At 45.4% G+C, this 17,054-nt stretch overlaps 1 protein-coding gene across 1 annotated transcript in view; it reads right to left on the bottom strand.

The window, feature by feature from the left end:
- The window catches only part of RAPGEF3 (Rap guanine nucleotide exchange factor 3), a 1,225,478-nt gene that overhangs the window by 62,719 nt on the left and 1,145,705 nt on the right, over window positions 1-17,054 (bottom strand). Inside the window, exon 27 of the mRNA XM_069231039.1 lies at window positions 16,376-16,447. Coding sequence (XP_069087140.1) covers window positions 16,376-16,447 — 72 coding nt within the window. The remainder of the gene's footprint in view (window positions 1-16,375; window positions 16,448-17,054) is intronic.

Raw genomic sequence — 17,054 nt, forward strand, 5'->3', positions numbered from 1 at the left:
CTCTGGGCAGAAGTGGTATTGGCGGGAAGGCGTACAGGAGGCCTGAGTTCCACTTGTGATGAAAAGTGTCGCCAAGCGAGTTCTGTCTTGGAAACTCTAGCGCGCAAAACAGCTGACATTGTGCATTTTCTGCGGAGGCGAACAGATCTAACCAAGGCTCTCCCCACTGCTGAAAGAGACCATAAGCCACATCCGAATGTAGACACCATTCGTGATTAACTATGCATCGACGGCTGGGTTTGTCTGCTCTGACGTTCAGAGAACCTGTCAAGTGTTGAACCACCAGGGAAATGCCCTGGTGTTCCAGCCATGTCCAGAGGTGAAGAGCCTCTTGAAAAAGGGTCTACAACCCCAATCTGCCCTGCTTGTTGTACCACATAGCAGTGGTGTTGTCGGTGAACACCTGCACCAATTTCCCTTTGAGAGAGAGAAGGAATGCTTTCAATGCAAGTTTGATCGCCCGGAGCTCCAAAAGGTTTATGTGGCGCCCGGACTCCGCTGGAGACTAGAGGCCTCTGATCTCCGCCTCTCCCATTTGGCCGCCCCATCCCAGGAGTGACACATCTGTCACTACTGCGAGATCTGGTTGGGGAAGGGAGAGGGATCTGCTGTTGACCCAATCTGGATTCGACAACCACCACTGCAGGTCTTTCACAGTTCCCTCTGAGGTCTGAACCATGTCGGAGAGATTCCGCTAATGCTGTGCCCACTGGAACTTCAGGTCTCACTGCAGAGCCCACATACGCCATCTGGCATGTTGGACCAATAGGATGCAGGAGGCCAAAAGGCCCAGCAGCCTCAGAGTCATTCTCATTGAAATCCAGGACAGAGGCTAAAACATTGGTATCACAGCCCGAATATCCTAGACTTTTTGGGAGGATAAGCCCGAAACTGCATTGTGTCCAGAACAGCTCCGATGAAAGAGAGGATCTGAGAGGGAATCAGATGTGACTTTGGCACATTTATAGGGAACCCCCACAAATGCAGGAGGTTCGCTGTAGTCTGGAGGTGCGAGACAACCTTCTGGGGTGTGTCTGCCTTCAACAGCCAGTCGCGAGGTAGAGGAAGATTGGAACTCCTAACGTGCGCAGATAAGCTGCAACTACTACCATCACTTTTGCGAACACCTGAGGGACGCTGGAAAGGCCAAAGGGGAACATGGTGAACTGAAAGTGCTCATGACCTACCACGAATCATAGGTAACGTCTGTGGGCCAACAAGACTGGAATGTGGAAATAGGTGTCCTGCAAGTTCAACGCTACCATCCAGTCTCCAGGGCAGAAAGGACCTGAGCTAAGGTTAGCATCTTGAACTTCTTCTTGAGGAGGAGATTGAGGAACCGGAGGTCTAGGACAGAGCGAAGGCCCTTGTCCATTTTGGGAAACAGAAATTGGTAGGAATAGCAAACATGACCTACTTCTGGCACAGGGACACTCTCTATGGCTCCCTTGGCCAGGACAGCCTTGACCTCCCCACAGAGAAGTGCCAAATGATCCTCCGATAGATGATTGTATGATGGTGGCATGGCTAGAGGAGAAGTCTCTAAGAGGAGGGAGTAGTACAATTGATCAATTTGCAACACCCACCTGTCCGTGGTAATAGATTCCCAGTGGGTCAGGTGATGGCGAATCCTGCCGCCGACTGGTCCCAGATGTTCCGAGGGACTAGGAATGTTTGGAGGCAGAAGAGGGGGTGGACTGGGTAGCCCACTGGCTCCCTGATCCACAAGCTCATGGGATCCCGCGGCCATGCAGGGGTTGTACAGCATGCACAGGTCGGTGGCCAGGTAGAAAGGAACACAGTTGTGTGCCCCTTCCATAGCCACATAAGGGGCGAAAGGCGGACTGTTGTTGGCAGGGAGCAGCTTCGGGGCCAAGGGACCAAGCCGTAGCCCAGAAGTCCTTAAAGCACTCGAGCGCTGAGTCGGCCTTGTCTCCGAAGAGATGGGTGCCATCAAAGGGCATGTCCATCATGGATTGCTGGACATCCACAGAGAAGCCAAACATCCTCAACCAGGCATGGTGCCTCAAGGCCACCGTCGATGCAACCGATCTGCCAAGTGAGTCGGTCGTATCCAGTTCACAACAAATCACGAACTTCACTGCATCTCTCCCATCCGTAACAGCTTGGGAGAGAATGGTCCAGGCCTCCTCCAGAACTTGAAGCAGCACCTGCATGGCCGTATCCCAGAGAGTATGGGAATAGTGGCCCAAAAGGCATGCGGTGTTCACGGACCACAGCTCTAGACTGGCAGAAGAAAACATCTTCTTCCCAAAGTTGTCCAGTCTGTTTGATTCCCTGTCCGGGGGAGCGGTAGGGAATGCACCAGAGGAGGACGAAGACTTGATGACTAGGCTCTCAGGCGTAGGGTGTTGGGTTCGGAAGTTTGGGTCTGTCGGCGCAGGCCGATGTCCGAGGTCAACTGTCCTATTCACAGGAGCCCCTGTGCTGGGTCTAGACCAGATACCCAGAAGGACGTGCGTAAGTGCTTCATTGAAAGGAAGAAGGGTTCCGAGTTGGAGGCCCAGGCTGAAGCACCTCGGTCAGGAGGTTAGTCCTGACCTCCACATAAGGAAGCTTGTGGTTCAAAACTTCAGCAGCCCTTCTTACCACCATTGAGTATGACGCCCCCTCCTACGTAGCAACGATAGGGGGAGAAAGCATACCAGCTTCAGGGGAGGTGTCCAACCCGCTGGCATCACTTAAATCATGAACCCAGTCCATGTCAGGGACAAGTCGGTATTCTAAAGGGTCCAGCGACCCCTCTATACTAACCCCATATCCATACCCATAGCAATAGGGGTCAGGATCAACCCTGGGCCCAGGAGAGCCCATGGAAAATGGAATCAGCGTCAAGCAATGCCATTCCGGCTCATCTAGAAATGTTATACGGTCGGCGTTGATTGTGGGCCCAACCGAGTCTCGACTTCTGACCCAACAGTGGGGAAGGTCGCACAAACAAATGACAGTGGCTGTGCAAAAAAGGTTCGCACTTCCTTGAAATAACAGCTAAGTTGCTATAGTTATAATGCTATATCACGTGGGTGCCAAGCAATTCCACACCCAGCCACTTAAGGTGCAAAATCTAATAACATCAAGTATCACGGCACACCACTGAAAAGTCCATAAGTCAGTCCTTTGTGTAGTAGACAAGAATCATATCTCAACGCAGTAAACTTCATCAAGAAAAATATTTTTAATTCATTGGTTAAATTGTACATCTCTGTTGTATGCCACAAGTGTTCCATGTGCGCAAGACATCCTTCAAATGAAAATACAGCCGACACATGTTTCATCAAAAATACTTTTTCAAGGCTGTAAAACAAATACATATAAAGCAAAATTGCATTTCATATTGTCAACACTGTTGTCTAACATGAGTACCAATTAACGTCATGTAGGACCATGCAGGTATACACTTGAACTTAAAAAGAAAAACAAAACACGAAGGGGTCTCCTTTGTGTGAACGTGACGAAAGAGAACAGAACAATGTGCTTATCGAAACCCTGTGAGGGAAATGAATAACATGCAGTGCATATATGGCAACCCTATAGCCCAAAGTAGTACGTACAAAACACAGACATTGTGGCACATCATGTTAAAAATAAACAAAAACCGAGTGAGCTAATGGTATGAACACACAACTAAGTGAGCAATCACAAACCAAGCGAACACCACTAAACCTACCCGAACTACCACGAAAGCGCCTCATCAGAACGATATAAAGATGGATTCAAATGTCCTCCAAATGTCTTATAATGTCAGCAATACATCAACTTCAAAGCATCAAGAATGTAATAATGAAACGACCCTGATAAGCCTGGAAAAAAGTGGCAATAGTAAACATGAAACTAAAGGTAGACAAGAATAAGTTTGGGGGTTATTAGAACTTTGGAGGAGGTGGTAAACCGTCCCAAAAGTGACGGTAAAGTGACTGATATACCACCAGCCGTATTACAAGTCCATTATATCCTATGGAACTCGTAATACGGCTGGTGGTATATCCGTCACATTTGGGACGGATTAACACCTCCTGCAAAGTTGTAATAACCCCCTTTGTCTTATCAGAGACACCAAACGAACAAACGAGTAGAACAACAGAGCTCCCTAAATGAAGAAATAAGTCAGCCAGTAATGTTAGATACGAGCAAGGAGAAAGTTAACTAAAATATTCCAAACTCCGCAGCTACGTGGTGCCCTAGTGGGGAAGGTCGCGTTGGCACGACTGGCATCAGGACGGGTCCAGAAGCGGATCCGCATGTGCCCTCCAGAGTCGGGGTTTGAAGCCGTCAACTTGTAACCCAAGTGGGCCCTCACCGACACCCCTGGGCCCAAAGGTACCGAGGGCGGGTTGGTCTGCCCAAATATAAGGCGCATGGCCTCATAACTCATAAAATTCAATAATCTGGGCAGTGGTGGCACCGGCTCCCAGAAAGTTGGGGAGGGGCAGAGTGGACCCAAATGGAGGTTCCGAAAGGGGAGGCCTAGAGCATCGATGCTCTTCCCGCGTTGCATCGTGCGAGCGATGGGGCGAAGTCGAAGAATGTTTGGTCTTCTTCAACGACAAATTCTTACCTGAATGCCCAGATGACTTGGACGATGAAGAGTGGTGATGACTCTGCAATCGGTCTCCTGACTTTCCTCTCGAACGGGACCGGGGACAATGCAAAGTTGAGTGTCAGGCCGCAATGAGCTTTAGGGACCACTCCCTCAAAGCCTTTGGGTTCATGACCCGACACTCAGAGCACGACTTCGGTTCGTGGTCGCGCACCAGACACCGGAGGCACACAAGGTGCGGTTCCATCACAGACATCATTCGATGACAGGAGTCACAGAGCATGAATCCGGTCTTACGGGACATCCCTTGATGCATCCAAAACTCATCAAAAATGAATCAACAAAAGTGTTGCAGTTGGTCAAAAAATTACTACGGTAGCTCTTCTCCAGATCTGTGCGTAGGCTGGCACGGAAAGTAAAGAAATGACGTTAGAGCGCCGGGGTGTCGCCTACATACGACCGCGATGTCATCATGGCGACCACGACACCAATGACACCCATGGAGTTGATCAACGCCACCTAAGGGGTACTGCTCAAAGAAAAATCTCTGGATCCAGTCTGATGCCTGGGGGAAATTCTAAGGTATGGAATCTGCAACTAGAAGTCTCTTTCAGATAACACCAACAGCATTTCACAAGATCCACCAGGTGTTGGAGAAAGTGTTTGCCATCTTTGACGTTCCACTGGAGGTCCGAACGGACAATGGGCCACCGTTACAAGGAACAGAATTCAGTGCATACATAGAATATCTGGGGATTAAGCACCAGAAGCTAGTTGCTTAAAGGCCTCAAGCCAATGGTGATGTAAAACACTTCATGCCCACCCCACCATTTTCAAATACTACTACTGCTCTTTTCTACGTCCAAACCATGGCAACGCAATGCTTAGCAAGCACTAGAAGTAGAGAGGGGAAATGCCTGCATGATGGTAGAAGCACTGAAACATCGCTCAAGCATGGCAACCTGGGTGGACAATATAATTTGTCTAGGATATCAGAGGGTGACTGAAATACATCACACCAGAAAAGAGACTAGGTCTTGGCAATGCCATGCCATATGTATAAATCTACCTTAAAGAGGGCGCATCTGCCACATTCGCTATTGTTGTGCTTGGAAATTGGTAAAGTTTAGCAGTCATGTGGTAGTATTGGTGGAGGTACCTAAACTGTATTAGCTTATGCTTATAATTGATGTGGGTGTTTTTAACTTGCGAACAGCAATATGTCCATGTCTTGCCTGTAAGCTGATAGTCCAGGAAAACCTCCCATTTATGCAGTGCCTCAGGGTGTGTATGTATCGTGAAATGAGATAGTTGATGTATAGATAAGAAACAAAATATCCCATGCTCACCCTTCTGGTGTAAGCAGTAAGGAGTGAAGTTTCTGGTGGAGCAGTGGGAGTTGAGGGTGACATTCCCCGGAACACAGATTGTAGCTGAAGGTAGCAAAATGGCACAAGGGCAGTCACTCCCTGACAGGAACAGAAAGCTTTCTGTACAGTAAAAGTGCAATTTAAAAAAACATCTCCCATCCTGGGGAGACCCATCTGTTGAAGGAGTTCCTTTGTGGCTTTTTCACCTGTCAGTAGCAGCATAGGATCGTCTGGAAGCGGGAGTGTGGGCGAATATGGGCCCAACTTGTGCAAAATTCCCACCAGGCTGAATAAGTAAGGGCTAGAACTTCAACATGTGGCACCACGAAGAGGTGCGCAACAATAAATGAGTTTAGGCTATAGCACATTGTGCTGTGATGTGCGTGGGCCTCGTCTGCATTGGGATCCAATATTTTAAATAGAAAGCGTGTGTTGAAAGGTAGTCAGTGTAGAAATCAGGTAGAGCTAGACTGCCAAATTGCAAGCGTTGTTTAAGAATTTCACAGCGTATTCTGGGTGGGCCACCCCTCCAAATTAAAGGAGATAGAGCCCACTTCAGAGGATCACAAATTACAGCAGGAAGTGTACAGGGAGATTAGAGAATAGGTATATACGCTTAGGAAGTACAACCATCATTATTATTGAGACCCTCCCCAAAAGGGACAGTGGAAGACTTACCCACCTTAATGTTGACTATCTAGAGGGCAGTGCCAAAGTTATTATGAATCAAATCATCATAGTCAAGGAAAACCCAGATCCTGAGGTATAGCACACCATCAAGGCTCCATTTTAGAGGATAATCCAAAGGTGTGGCCGGGTAGTCGGATGTGAACAGAATTTGTTTCAATTTAGACCAACTGACGGAGAAGCCAGAGTATCCCCTGAATCAGACGACCCTGTGGATAATGGGCGCACAGTTAGTAGCTTGGTGTTTGTTGGACCTGGCTTTTTGACAAGGACATCCCCAAACTTTTTGCCTCCTTCCTCCTATTTTTTCTGACCTGTTGTTGTTGGCTTTTGACCTCTGGGCACTTTACCACTGCTAACCAGTGCTAAAGTGCATATGCTCTCTGTGTAAATTGTACTACTGATTGGTTTATCCATGATTGACTATTTAATTTACTCGTAAGTCCCTGGTAGAGTGCATTACATGTGCCTAGGGCAGGTAGATTAAATGCTACTAGTGGGCCTGCAGCACTGGTTGTGCCACCCACCTCAGTAGCCCCTTAACCTTGTCTCAGGCCTGCCATTGCAAGGCCTGTGTGTGCAGTTTCACTGCCACTTCGACTTGGCATTTAAAGGTACTTGCCAAGCCTAGAACTCCCCTTTTTCTATACAAAAGTCACCCCTAATGTGTGCACTAGGTAACCCCTAGAGCAGGGTGCTGTGTGGGTAAATGGCAGGACATGTACTTGTGTGGTTATATGTCCTGGTAGTGTAAAACTCCTAAATTCGTTTTTACACTACTGTGAGGCCTGCTCCCTTCATAGGCTAACATTGGGGCTGCTCTCATACATTGTTGAAGTGGCAGCTGCTGATCTGAAAGGAGCAGGAAGGTCATATTTAGTATGGCCAGAATGGTAATATAAAATCCTGCTGACTGGTGAAGTCGGATTTAATATTACTATTCTAGAAATGCCACTTTTAGAAAGTGAGCATTTCTTTGCACTAAAACCTTGTTGTGCCCTTCAATCCACGTCTGGCTAGGTTTAGTTGACAGCTCCTTGTGCATTCACTCAGACACACCCCAAACACAGGGTACTCAGCCTCACTTGCATACATCTGCATTTTGAATGGGTCTTCCTGGGCTGGGAGGGTGGAGGGCCTGCCCTCACACAAAGGACTGCCACACCCCCTACTGGGACCCTCGTAGACAGGATTGAACTGAAAGGGGACCTGGTGCATTTCTTAGACACTCTTTGAAGTCACCCCCACTTCAAAGGCACAACTTAGTATAAAACAGGGCCTCTGCCCTACCTCATGAGACACTTGCTGGAGAAGAAACCTGAACCAGAAACTACATCCTGCCAAGAAGAACTGCCTGGCTGCTCAAAGGACTCACCTGTCTGCTTTTCTACAAAGGACTGCTGCCTTGCTGTTGGCCTGCTGCCTTGCTGAACTGCCTGGCTGCTCAAAGGACTCACCTGTCTGCTTTTCTACAAAGGACTGCTGCCTTGCTGTTGGCCTGCTGCCTTGCTGAACTCTTGTCTGGCTGTAAAAGTGCTCTCCAAGGGCTTGGATAGAGCTTGCCTCCTGTTCCCTGAAGTCTCAGGACCAAAAAGACTTCTCTCTTCCTCTTGGACGCTCCGTGCGCCGAACTTTTCGACGCACAGCTTGTTCCGCGGCAAGAAAAACGCCGCACACCGACGCTGATCGACGCGACGTCTTCGGGACGACTGAAACTTTGACGCACGGCCTCGCAAGGACAACGCCGCCCGACTTCCCGGGAGAAATCGACGCGACGCCTGCCGTGAGATCGAAACTTTGACGCACGGCCTCGCAAGGACAACGCCGCCCGACTTCCCAGGAGAAATCGACGCAACGCCTGCCGTGAGATCAAAACTTTGACGCACGGCCTCGCAAGGGCAACGCTGCCCGACTCCGCAGGAGAAATCGACGCGACGCCTGCCGTGAGATCGAAACTTCGACGCGCAGCCCCGCAGAACGACGCGCAGCCGGAAAACAAGCAGGAAAATCCACACACAGACCCGGGACATCTGGTACTCCCCACAAACCACAGTAAGAGACTGTCCGCGCGCCGGAAAACGACGCACGACTCCCCGCGTGGAAAATAACGACGCAAGTCCGTGTGTGCTGAGGAGAAATCGGCGCACACACCAGTTTTCCACGTACCTCTTCTCCTGTGGCCCTCTGAGGAGATTTTCCACCAGAAACCAGGTACTTTGTGTTTGAAAGAGACTTTGTTTACTTTCTAAAGACTTAAGACACTTTATATCACTTTTCAGTGATATCTTTACAAATTCGTACTGCAACTTTGATCGTTTTGACCTGAAGATACCCAGATAAATATTATATATTTTTCTAAACACTGTGTGGTGTATTTTTGTGGTGTTATGCTATGGTGTTGTATGATTTATTGCACAAATGCTTTACACATTGCCTTCTAGGTTAAGCCTGACTGCTCGTGCCAAGCTACCGGAGGGTGAGCACAGGCTGATTTTGGATTGTGTGTGACTTACCCTGACTAGAGTGAGGGTTCTTGCTTGGACAGAGGGCAACCTGACTGCCAACCAAAAACCCCATTTCTAACAGTGTTGAATCTATAAAATGATGGAATTCATAAGGAGGGAACAGATTAAGAATAGAATTAATTGCCAAGATATAAACTTCTATGTGAGTGCAATTCTGATATGAAGCAAGAGACTATAGCTAAAGTGAAGATCAGTGGGGTCAGAAGGCAACACTGATGTGTGCCTCTACCAACATCGAATATGGCTGAATAGAGTTTATTCATAATGAAACTAGCCTTGGGAGCTGCATACAATAAGATAATAAGTGACAGAAAGTATTTATCAAGACCAAGTCTACGGTGCATTACCATCATGAATGGGCAATCTAGAGAATCTAGGGCTTTCTCTGCATCAAGCAGAACATCGACCGATGGGAGCTGTGGCCCAACGCTGTGAAGGACAGCCAATAGTGTACAGAGATTGAAGGAAGTAGAGCATTGTGGAATGAAGCCAGACTGGTCTGGTAGTACCAGAAATTGCATCAGGGGCTGGAGTCTCTGAGCAAGGGCATTGGCAAATATTTTGCTGTATGTACTTAATAGTGATAGGGGTCTGTACGAGGTGATCTCAGCTGAGTTTTTATTAGGCTTATGGAAGAGAGTGACTGTGGCCTCCATGGTAGAGTTGAAGTACTCTGGCACTTTTTGATATGAAGGTTCCACAGATGTAGGGCTTAAAGGCCTCCTAGAGTGTGGTGACACCACCAACCAAGGCCTAATGAAACTGAAAATGCTCTAGGATGGTGGCACCGAAACACCTTTTCTCAGAGTTCTGACCATGTCATCTCCATGTATAGAACTGAGGAGCAGCAGTTGGTTGGGGAAAAGACAATTTCAACAGAGACTGGTCGGACAGGGTGCAGGGAATGATGTCTATACTAAGCACACTATGCATGAGAGTGCTCGAAAGTAACCACATGTCCAGTTGTCAAAGAGTGTTGAGCACTTGGGAACAGAATGTGTGTTCCATTTGATTGGATTGAAGTGCTCAGCAAGCATCTACCAGGTCAGAGAGTTGCATAATGTGAGTGAGAATTACGCTATCATGTGGTGTCGGGAGGAAGATTCAGAGGATCTACTGTGCAGCATGGAAAGGGTGAGTTTGAGGTACCCTCCCCACCCAACCCCCAGACATAATGGGCCAGTCATGATATTTGGGGCCTAATTGTGCTGTATCATCAAAGAAAGCAGGGTCATTGACAGTTGGGCTGCATATGTTGATCAGGAGCAGGCGATCCCCGCAGAGTGCTCCAGTCAGTGCCACCAGCATCTCTGATTCGTTCTATAAGAAAATAATTCATCAATTTCCAAATAGGATTGACAACACCTCTGGAATAAGTGGAATTTGAAGAAAAGTAGCGACATATGGTCCTGAACGAGGCAAACACTTGCGTGCCCATGGGCAAACAATGAGTCTCCTGGAGCATTGCTATGTCAGTTGTATGACAATCGAGGTAGGCCAACACCTGCCTGGCCTTACGGGGGTTATTTAGTCCACTCACATTCCATGTCAGGAAATTAACCATGGGAAGCTATGACACCACGGGTCATGTCGTATGTGTGAGCGGCCGATCTTTACCAGGGCCCAGTAACAGCAGGAGACAAATAGTGTGCATTTGAGTGTGATTGCAGGAACTTTAAATGAAAATAGCAACAACAAACTACAGCTAACGCACATATCCCCTGCCGATCCCAAATGTCGATGAATGAGTCAGAAGTACCTAAATAAAACCCAAAACTGTAGAGAAGTGTAAACAAACGAGAAAAGAAATCATCAACAAACCAAAACCCCAAAAGGGAATTAATGCCTTAATGAAAGGGGAGAGACCAGAGAGGGCTGCATTGCCCTGAGCAAGTCATCAGGATAGTCAATCGTCTGCACTGCACCCAACACTAGTTAGACAACTGACAGAAGGATAGACTAGTCAAATGCAACAAGGTGACTGAAGTGACACGGCAGGGAGCTAACGCAGGAGTCAAGCGCATGGACGCCACCCGGAGGGAGCATAGTCCCGGGGAGTGAGCAGTGGTGCACCCAGTAACAAATGCACACTATAACAGCTTCTGATAAATCATGCAATGGGCGGTTAAGACGACAGTCAATTAGGTGATTTTCCTAATTTATATATCAGCACGGATATTAAAATACCGGTCATGCTAGTATAAAACCGGCCAGGCGGTAACCCTATGCACAAACCATGAGGACTCTTTGCATTTCAGTGAAAGATCATTTACTTATGCTCAAGCAGAGCATGTCAGCAGAACGTCACATTGATGCGAGCTTGACACTCCTCATAGATGAGGGGGAGTCATGAGGAACAGTTAACCGTTCTGCCCCCTCACTCCTACATTCACACTTTTCAGTGTGGACAGGACAAATCGGGTGATTAGAAGGGAGCGGTCAACATGCTGTCTGCCACATCACCGCCCAGGCTCTCGGTGAAACAGCAGCAATCCTGAGAGCAACATATCTTGCTCTCCATGTTTCAAAGTTCACCAGTTACCTGTGATATTCACCAACTATCGACAGTTTAATTTTTGTAAGCCATTTTAAAATGGCTCACTTACCCCGGCAATTCACTACCCATGAACTAAAATATTCAGAAGAAAGATGGCAGCCGGACCTTGTATCACGTTTACTGTGCATCTATAGGTACGTTTTCATTAGTTATGTTTGTGGTAATCCGTTTCAATGGTCTCGTTATATATCTACCATAGTGTACCAGCCACCCACTTTTGGCAAAGAGTTTGAAAGCATAGTTTGTTTTTCCATCTATGGCCTACAAATACTAGTCCTTTGTCTATCTCCATGAGGGTGTGAGTTGCCTCCCATGACTGCAAAGAGAGGTTATAGGCCTTCTAAGAGTACTGCATACTTAATGAGAGTTAGGGGACTTTTTGGTCCGTTGCGCTCATGCAGGTTATTCACTTTCTCATCTTGTGATGTCATATCTTTTGCACTTCACTACCAACCCCCCTCCCCCCAGAAAAAAAAAGCCAGCAGCGTTCACTGAATTACACCTTATACGTTTCTGAAGAGCAGGCAATTGTAGCACTGTCTGAACTGCCATCATTTTACATGACTCCGATTTCACATTTGATTTGCACATAGTGCATCTTTTAGGGCAGCTGGAGAACGGTTTTAATCCTTGCCTTCGTGCAGTGTACGCCACCTCATCTTTCGCTATTACTTCGAGGATTAGCTGTAAATTATGGAAACTGCCTTTTGGGTAAAAATTTTAGAAATTAATGAAAAGTTGCATTTGATTGGTTACTGGCCACGTGGATGGGTGAGTGTATGGATGAAGGAGAGAGCAGCTGCAGTGGAGAGAGTAGCCTTCTAACGCTAGTAGGACTGCAGAAACATCCACGCTCCATCCCTCGTTCGTCACATAGTGCCTCATTATGTTGCCCATTTCTCTATTCATGTGCTCACTCTTTTTCATCAGACCATGCACACTGTGCCTCATTCAGTCACAAGCTGATGTATTTATTCACCCTCTCATTCTCCCATGCAAGTAATCACTAAGCCAAGCATGCCTCTGTCCGCGTAAACATGAATTCATTCATGAGCACGCTCAGTCATCCATCTGCCTTCTGGTTCTTTCTCACATTCAACGAGTCACCAATCATCACAATCACACACACAGAATAGCTAATCATTGCAATTTAGTTAACAAAAAAACACACAAAACAGACCCAGGTCTATTGGCCTTGCTGTTTTGCTTTTTACAGTTCAATAACAGCAACCCTAATTAGTGCAGCACCTCTCTGCATGGTGACCTTTACTGTTTTCACTGTACTTTATATCTAAAAATCTGGAGAAGTTATTTCCTAAGTTGAAAAAAATCTTTTGTTACCATCCATTGATTCAAAAATGAGAAGTGCAGCTATGAAAGGTCTTTCTTGTGGGAATGCATTATTTTGGTTCTACCTTCACGTGCTAAAGAAGTGACATAATAATGGAATCAACAATACATATATTGTGTGTCCTAACTTTACTGATGTAAATTGAAGCTTTTAAAACATATGACTGAACATGCATTCTCACTAGATAATTAGAAATTAATAAATGTATATATATATACAGGGAGTGCAGAATTATTAGGCAAGTTGTATTTTTGAGAATTAATTTTATTATTGAACAACAACCATGTTCTCAATGAACCCAAAAAACTCATTAATATCAAAACTGAATATTTTTGGAAGTAGTTTTAGTTTGTTTTTAGTTTTAGCTATGTTAGGGGGATATCTGTGTGTGCAGGTGACTATCACTGTGCATAATTATTAGGCAACTTAACAAAAAAAAATATATACCCATTTCAATTATTTATCATTACCAGTGAAACCAATATAACATCTCAACATTCACAAATATACATTTCTGACATTCAAAAACAAAACAAAAACAAATCAGTGACCAATATAGCCACCTTTCTTTGCAAGGACACTCAAAAGCCTGCCATCCATGGATTCTGTCAGTGTTTTGATCTCTTCACCATCAACATTGCGTGCAGCAGCAGCAACCACAGCCTCCCAGACACTGTTCAGAGAGGTGTACTGTTTTCCCTCCTTGTAAATCTCACATTTGATGATGGACCACAGGTTCTCAATGGGGTTCAGATCAGGTGAACAAGGAGGCCAGGTCATTAGATTTCCTTCTTTTATACCCTTTCTTGCCAGCCACGCTGTGGAGTACTTGGACGCGTGTGATGGAGCATTGTCCTGCATGAAAATCATGTTTTTCTTGAAAGATGCAGACTTCTTCCTGTACCACTGCTTGAAGAAGGTGTCTTCCAGGAACTGGAAGTAGGACTGGGAGTTGAGCTTGACTCCATCCTCAACCCGAAAAGGCCCCACAAGCTCATCTTTGATGATACCAGCCCAAACCAGTACTCCACCTCCACCTTGCTGGCATCTGAGTCGGACTGGAGCTCTCTGCCCTTTACCAATCCAGCCACGGGCCCATCCATCTGGCCCATCAAGACTCACTCTCATTTCATCAGTCCATAAAACCTTAGAAAAATCAGTCTTGAGATATTTCTTGGCCCAGTCTTGACGTTTCAGCTTGTGTGTCTTGTTCAGTGGTGGTCGTCTTTCAGCCTTTCTTACCTTGGCCATGTCTCTGAGTATTGCACACCTTGTGCTTTTGGGCACTCCAGTGATGTTGCAGCTCTGAAATATGGCCAAACTGGTGGCAAGTGGCATCGTGGCAGCTGCACGCTTGACTTTTCTCAGTTCATGGGAAGTTATTTTGCGCCTTGGTTTTTCCACACGCTTCTTGCGACCCTGTTGACTATTTTGAATGAAACGCTTGATTGTTCGATGATCACGCTTCAGAAGCTTTGCAATTTTAAGAGTGCTGCATCCCTCTGCAAGATATCTCACTATTTTTGACTTTTCTGAGCCTGTCAAGTCCTTCTTTTGACCCATTTTGCCAAAGGAAAGGAAGTTGCCTAATAATTATGCACACCTGATATAGGGTGTTGATGTCATTAGACCACACCCCTTCTCATTACAGAGATGCACATCACCTAATATGCTTAATTGGTAGTAGGCTTTCGAGCCTATACAGCTTGGAGTAAGACAACATGCATAAAGAGGATGATGTGGTCAAAATACTCATTTGCCTAATAATTCTGCACTCCCTGTATATATATATATATATATATATATATATATATATATATATATATAGACACACACACACACTTGTGTACACTGATTATGGTATTATGGTGAAACTACATATAATCATGTTTCATTTATAATTCTTTTTTCCATTAATAATTGTACCATGTCTTTCGAATGAGCATTAATGTCTTAAGTTAGCATAACCTAAAGCCTGAAACATGTCTTAACGTTCAATGTGGAGTTTTGCTCATGTTGCAGTATTCTATCCTTGCAGGTGCATTCATAAGAGTCTACAGTTAATGAAAGGCATGTTGTGTGTATTGAAGATAATGGGATACAGGAGGATATTTTGGCAAGGACAAAGCAGAGCTAACAAACTGAGAAGAAAAGACTCCTGTTTGTGTACCAGACACTAAGAGACACTCAGGGACATCCTGATGTCCAATTTGTGGGATGTGAGGTTCGATGGGAGTTGGCAGTTTCAAGAGTGCAAGGAAAGTGAAAAACTGCTCTTGTGGATGACATAGCCTTCATGAAGGTTCTGTAGGTTTAATTGGTATTCACCTAGTTAGACGAAGGCAGATTCCCTTGAGACTTGGAGGGGTACAGACCTCTCTACCTTTTATTCCTTTGTGTGACTTTATGCCATACACCACCTCTTTATCAGAACTTCTTCTGAGGTTTCTGTGATGCTGACACTTTGCTATACTTCCTAAGACTTAATTAGGATTTCCCTATAGCTTAGTTTAGGGTACTTGGATTAACTTAGTTTCTCCAATGATTAGGCAAGATGACTTCAGCTTATCAACAGATCATCAGATTCTGTTTCTCATCTTTTGTATTGCTTCAACTGAGATTCCAGTATGCCTTATGTTTATATGATTTAACCTCATTCCACGATTTAGTTTACCTTTGGTGATTCTGTACTGATATAGCATGTTCTTGAGATTCATTTACATACGCCTGGCTGTGAATCTGTATTAAACTTTTAAACTTTATACTCCACCTCCTGGATTTATTGTGTGACCAAACGGGTTACTCTGCTAATTGATGTGAAGGGTTTGTTTTACTCTCCTTTCCACCTCTAGTACCCCAAAAGAGGTCCCTCAGAAGAAGAGAAGCAGGAATACAGCCCTGAGTGTCATTACTCATGCATCTTTCATTGCTCTTTTCCCAGGAATGCTACTCAAGTATACATGTACATGCTTTTAGCAGCCTGGTACTCTATAGAAATTAAGTTGTGTCAAAAGGTTCCCAAATTACACTGTACAGTTCAAATCTACACTAGACACTATTAAAGATGATTATTCATGGGGATTCAACAAGTGCCCGAGAGAATTCTTCACAATAGAAGGGGCAACTAGATGAATAAAGGGGATCACTACATTCTCAGGCAGTAAAATCACACCACCATTTACCTAGTATAGAGGGTCATCGACTCTGAAAGTGGTGTAACAGTGCCTACAAATGCACTTTTTCATTAATGAAAAACCCTTCATATTTCCAAAATACAGTCAGACACTATACAGATCAAGCCATAATAACATTATATAGGGATCTTACATGTAGATATCCGGACAGCACTGGAATCGTCCAGAACGCTGTGAGGGCGAATTCTCGATGGCGACAGAGGGACTGGAAGATGAATTAAAAGAATTGTTTATCTGAATGATGAAGTCTAAAAATGAACAACTCGCACATTTTTCCGTAGTAACTCAAGAGCGATTATCAATAACATTTTGAATATAACCACCCAGGCAAGGGCTGCACATGACACATTTCACCCAGCTAGCTGGCCATATCCTAGCTTATAGCCATTCCTGTAGGGTTCTTGACTATCAACCTAGTAGTCTGATGAACAATGGCCAGTATACATTGCAGTGTGCTGCTTAAACATCTCTTTGTTGCATATAGGTTCGAGAGGTATTTAATTAAAGTTGTGAACGATGTTGTCATGTTGGTGCTGTCAATGAGATTCACAGATACATCACTACAATGCACTAAATCATCTTTATTAAAGCTTGCAGAATTGACATTTATAAGCATCATAGTTTCTTACTCAGTTGGTACCATGCCCTATCGCTGCATCACAGCATCAAAGAGGCAAAAACCTTTTTTAACAAACAAATACTAGAACCAAACCTGTTTAGATGGATTCTCAGGCTTAAAGATGGCTTTGGGTACATCAAGTATCATTTTGATTTATACAACTGCAGAATGCCCACTTTTCCATAGCAAAAAA

The sequence above is a fragment of the Pleurodeles waltl genome, chromosome 4_2, assembly GCF_031143425.1.
Source record: "Pleurodeles waltl isolate 20211129_DDA chromosome 4_2, aPleWal1.hap1.20221129, whole genome shotgun sequence".
NCBI lineage: Eukaryota > Metazoa > Chordata > Amphibia > Caudata > Salamandridae > Pleurodeles > Pleurodeles waltl.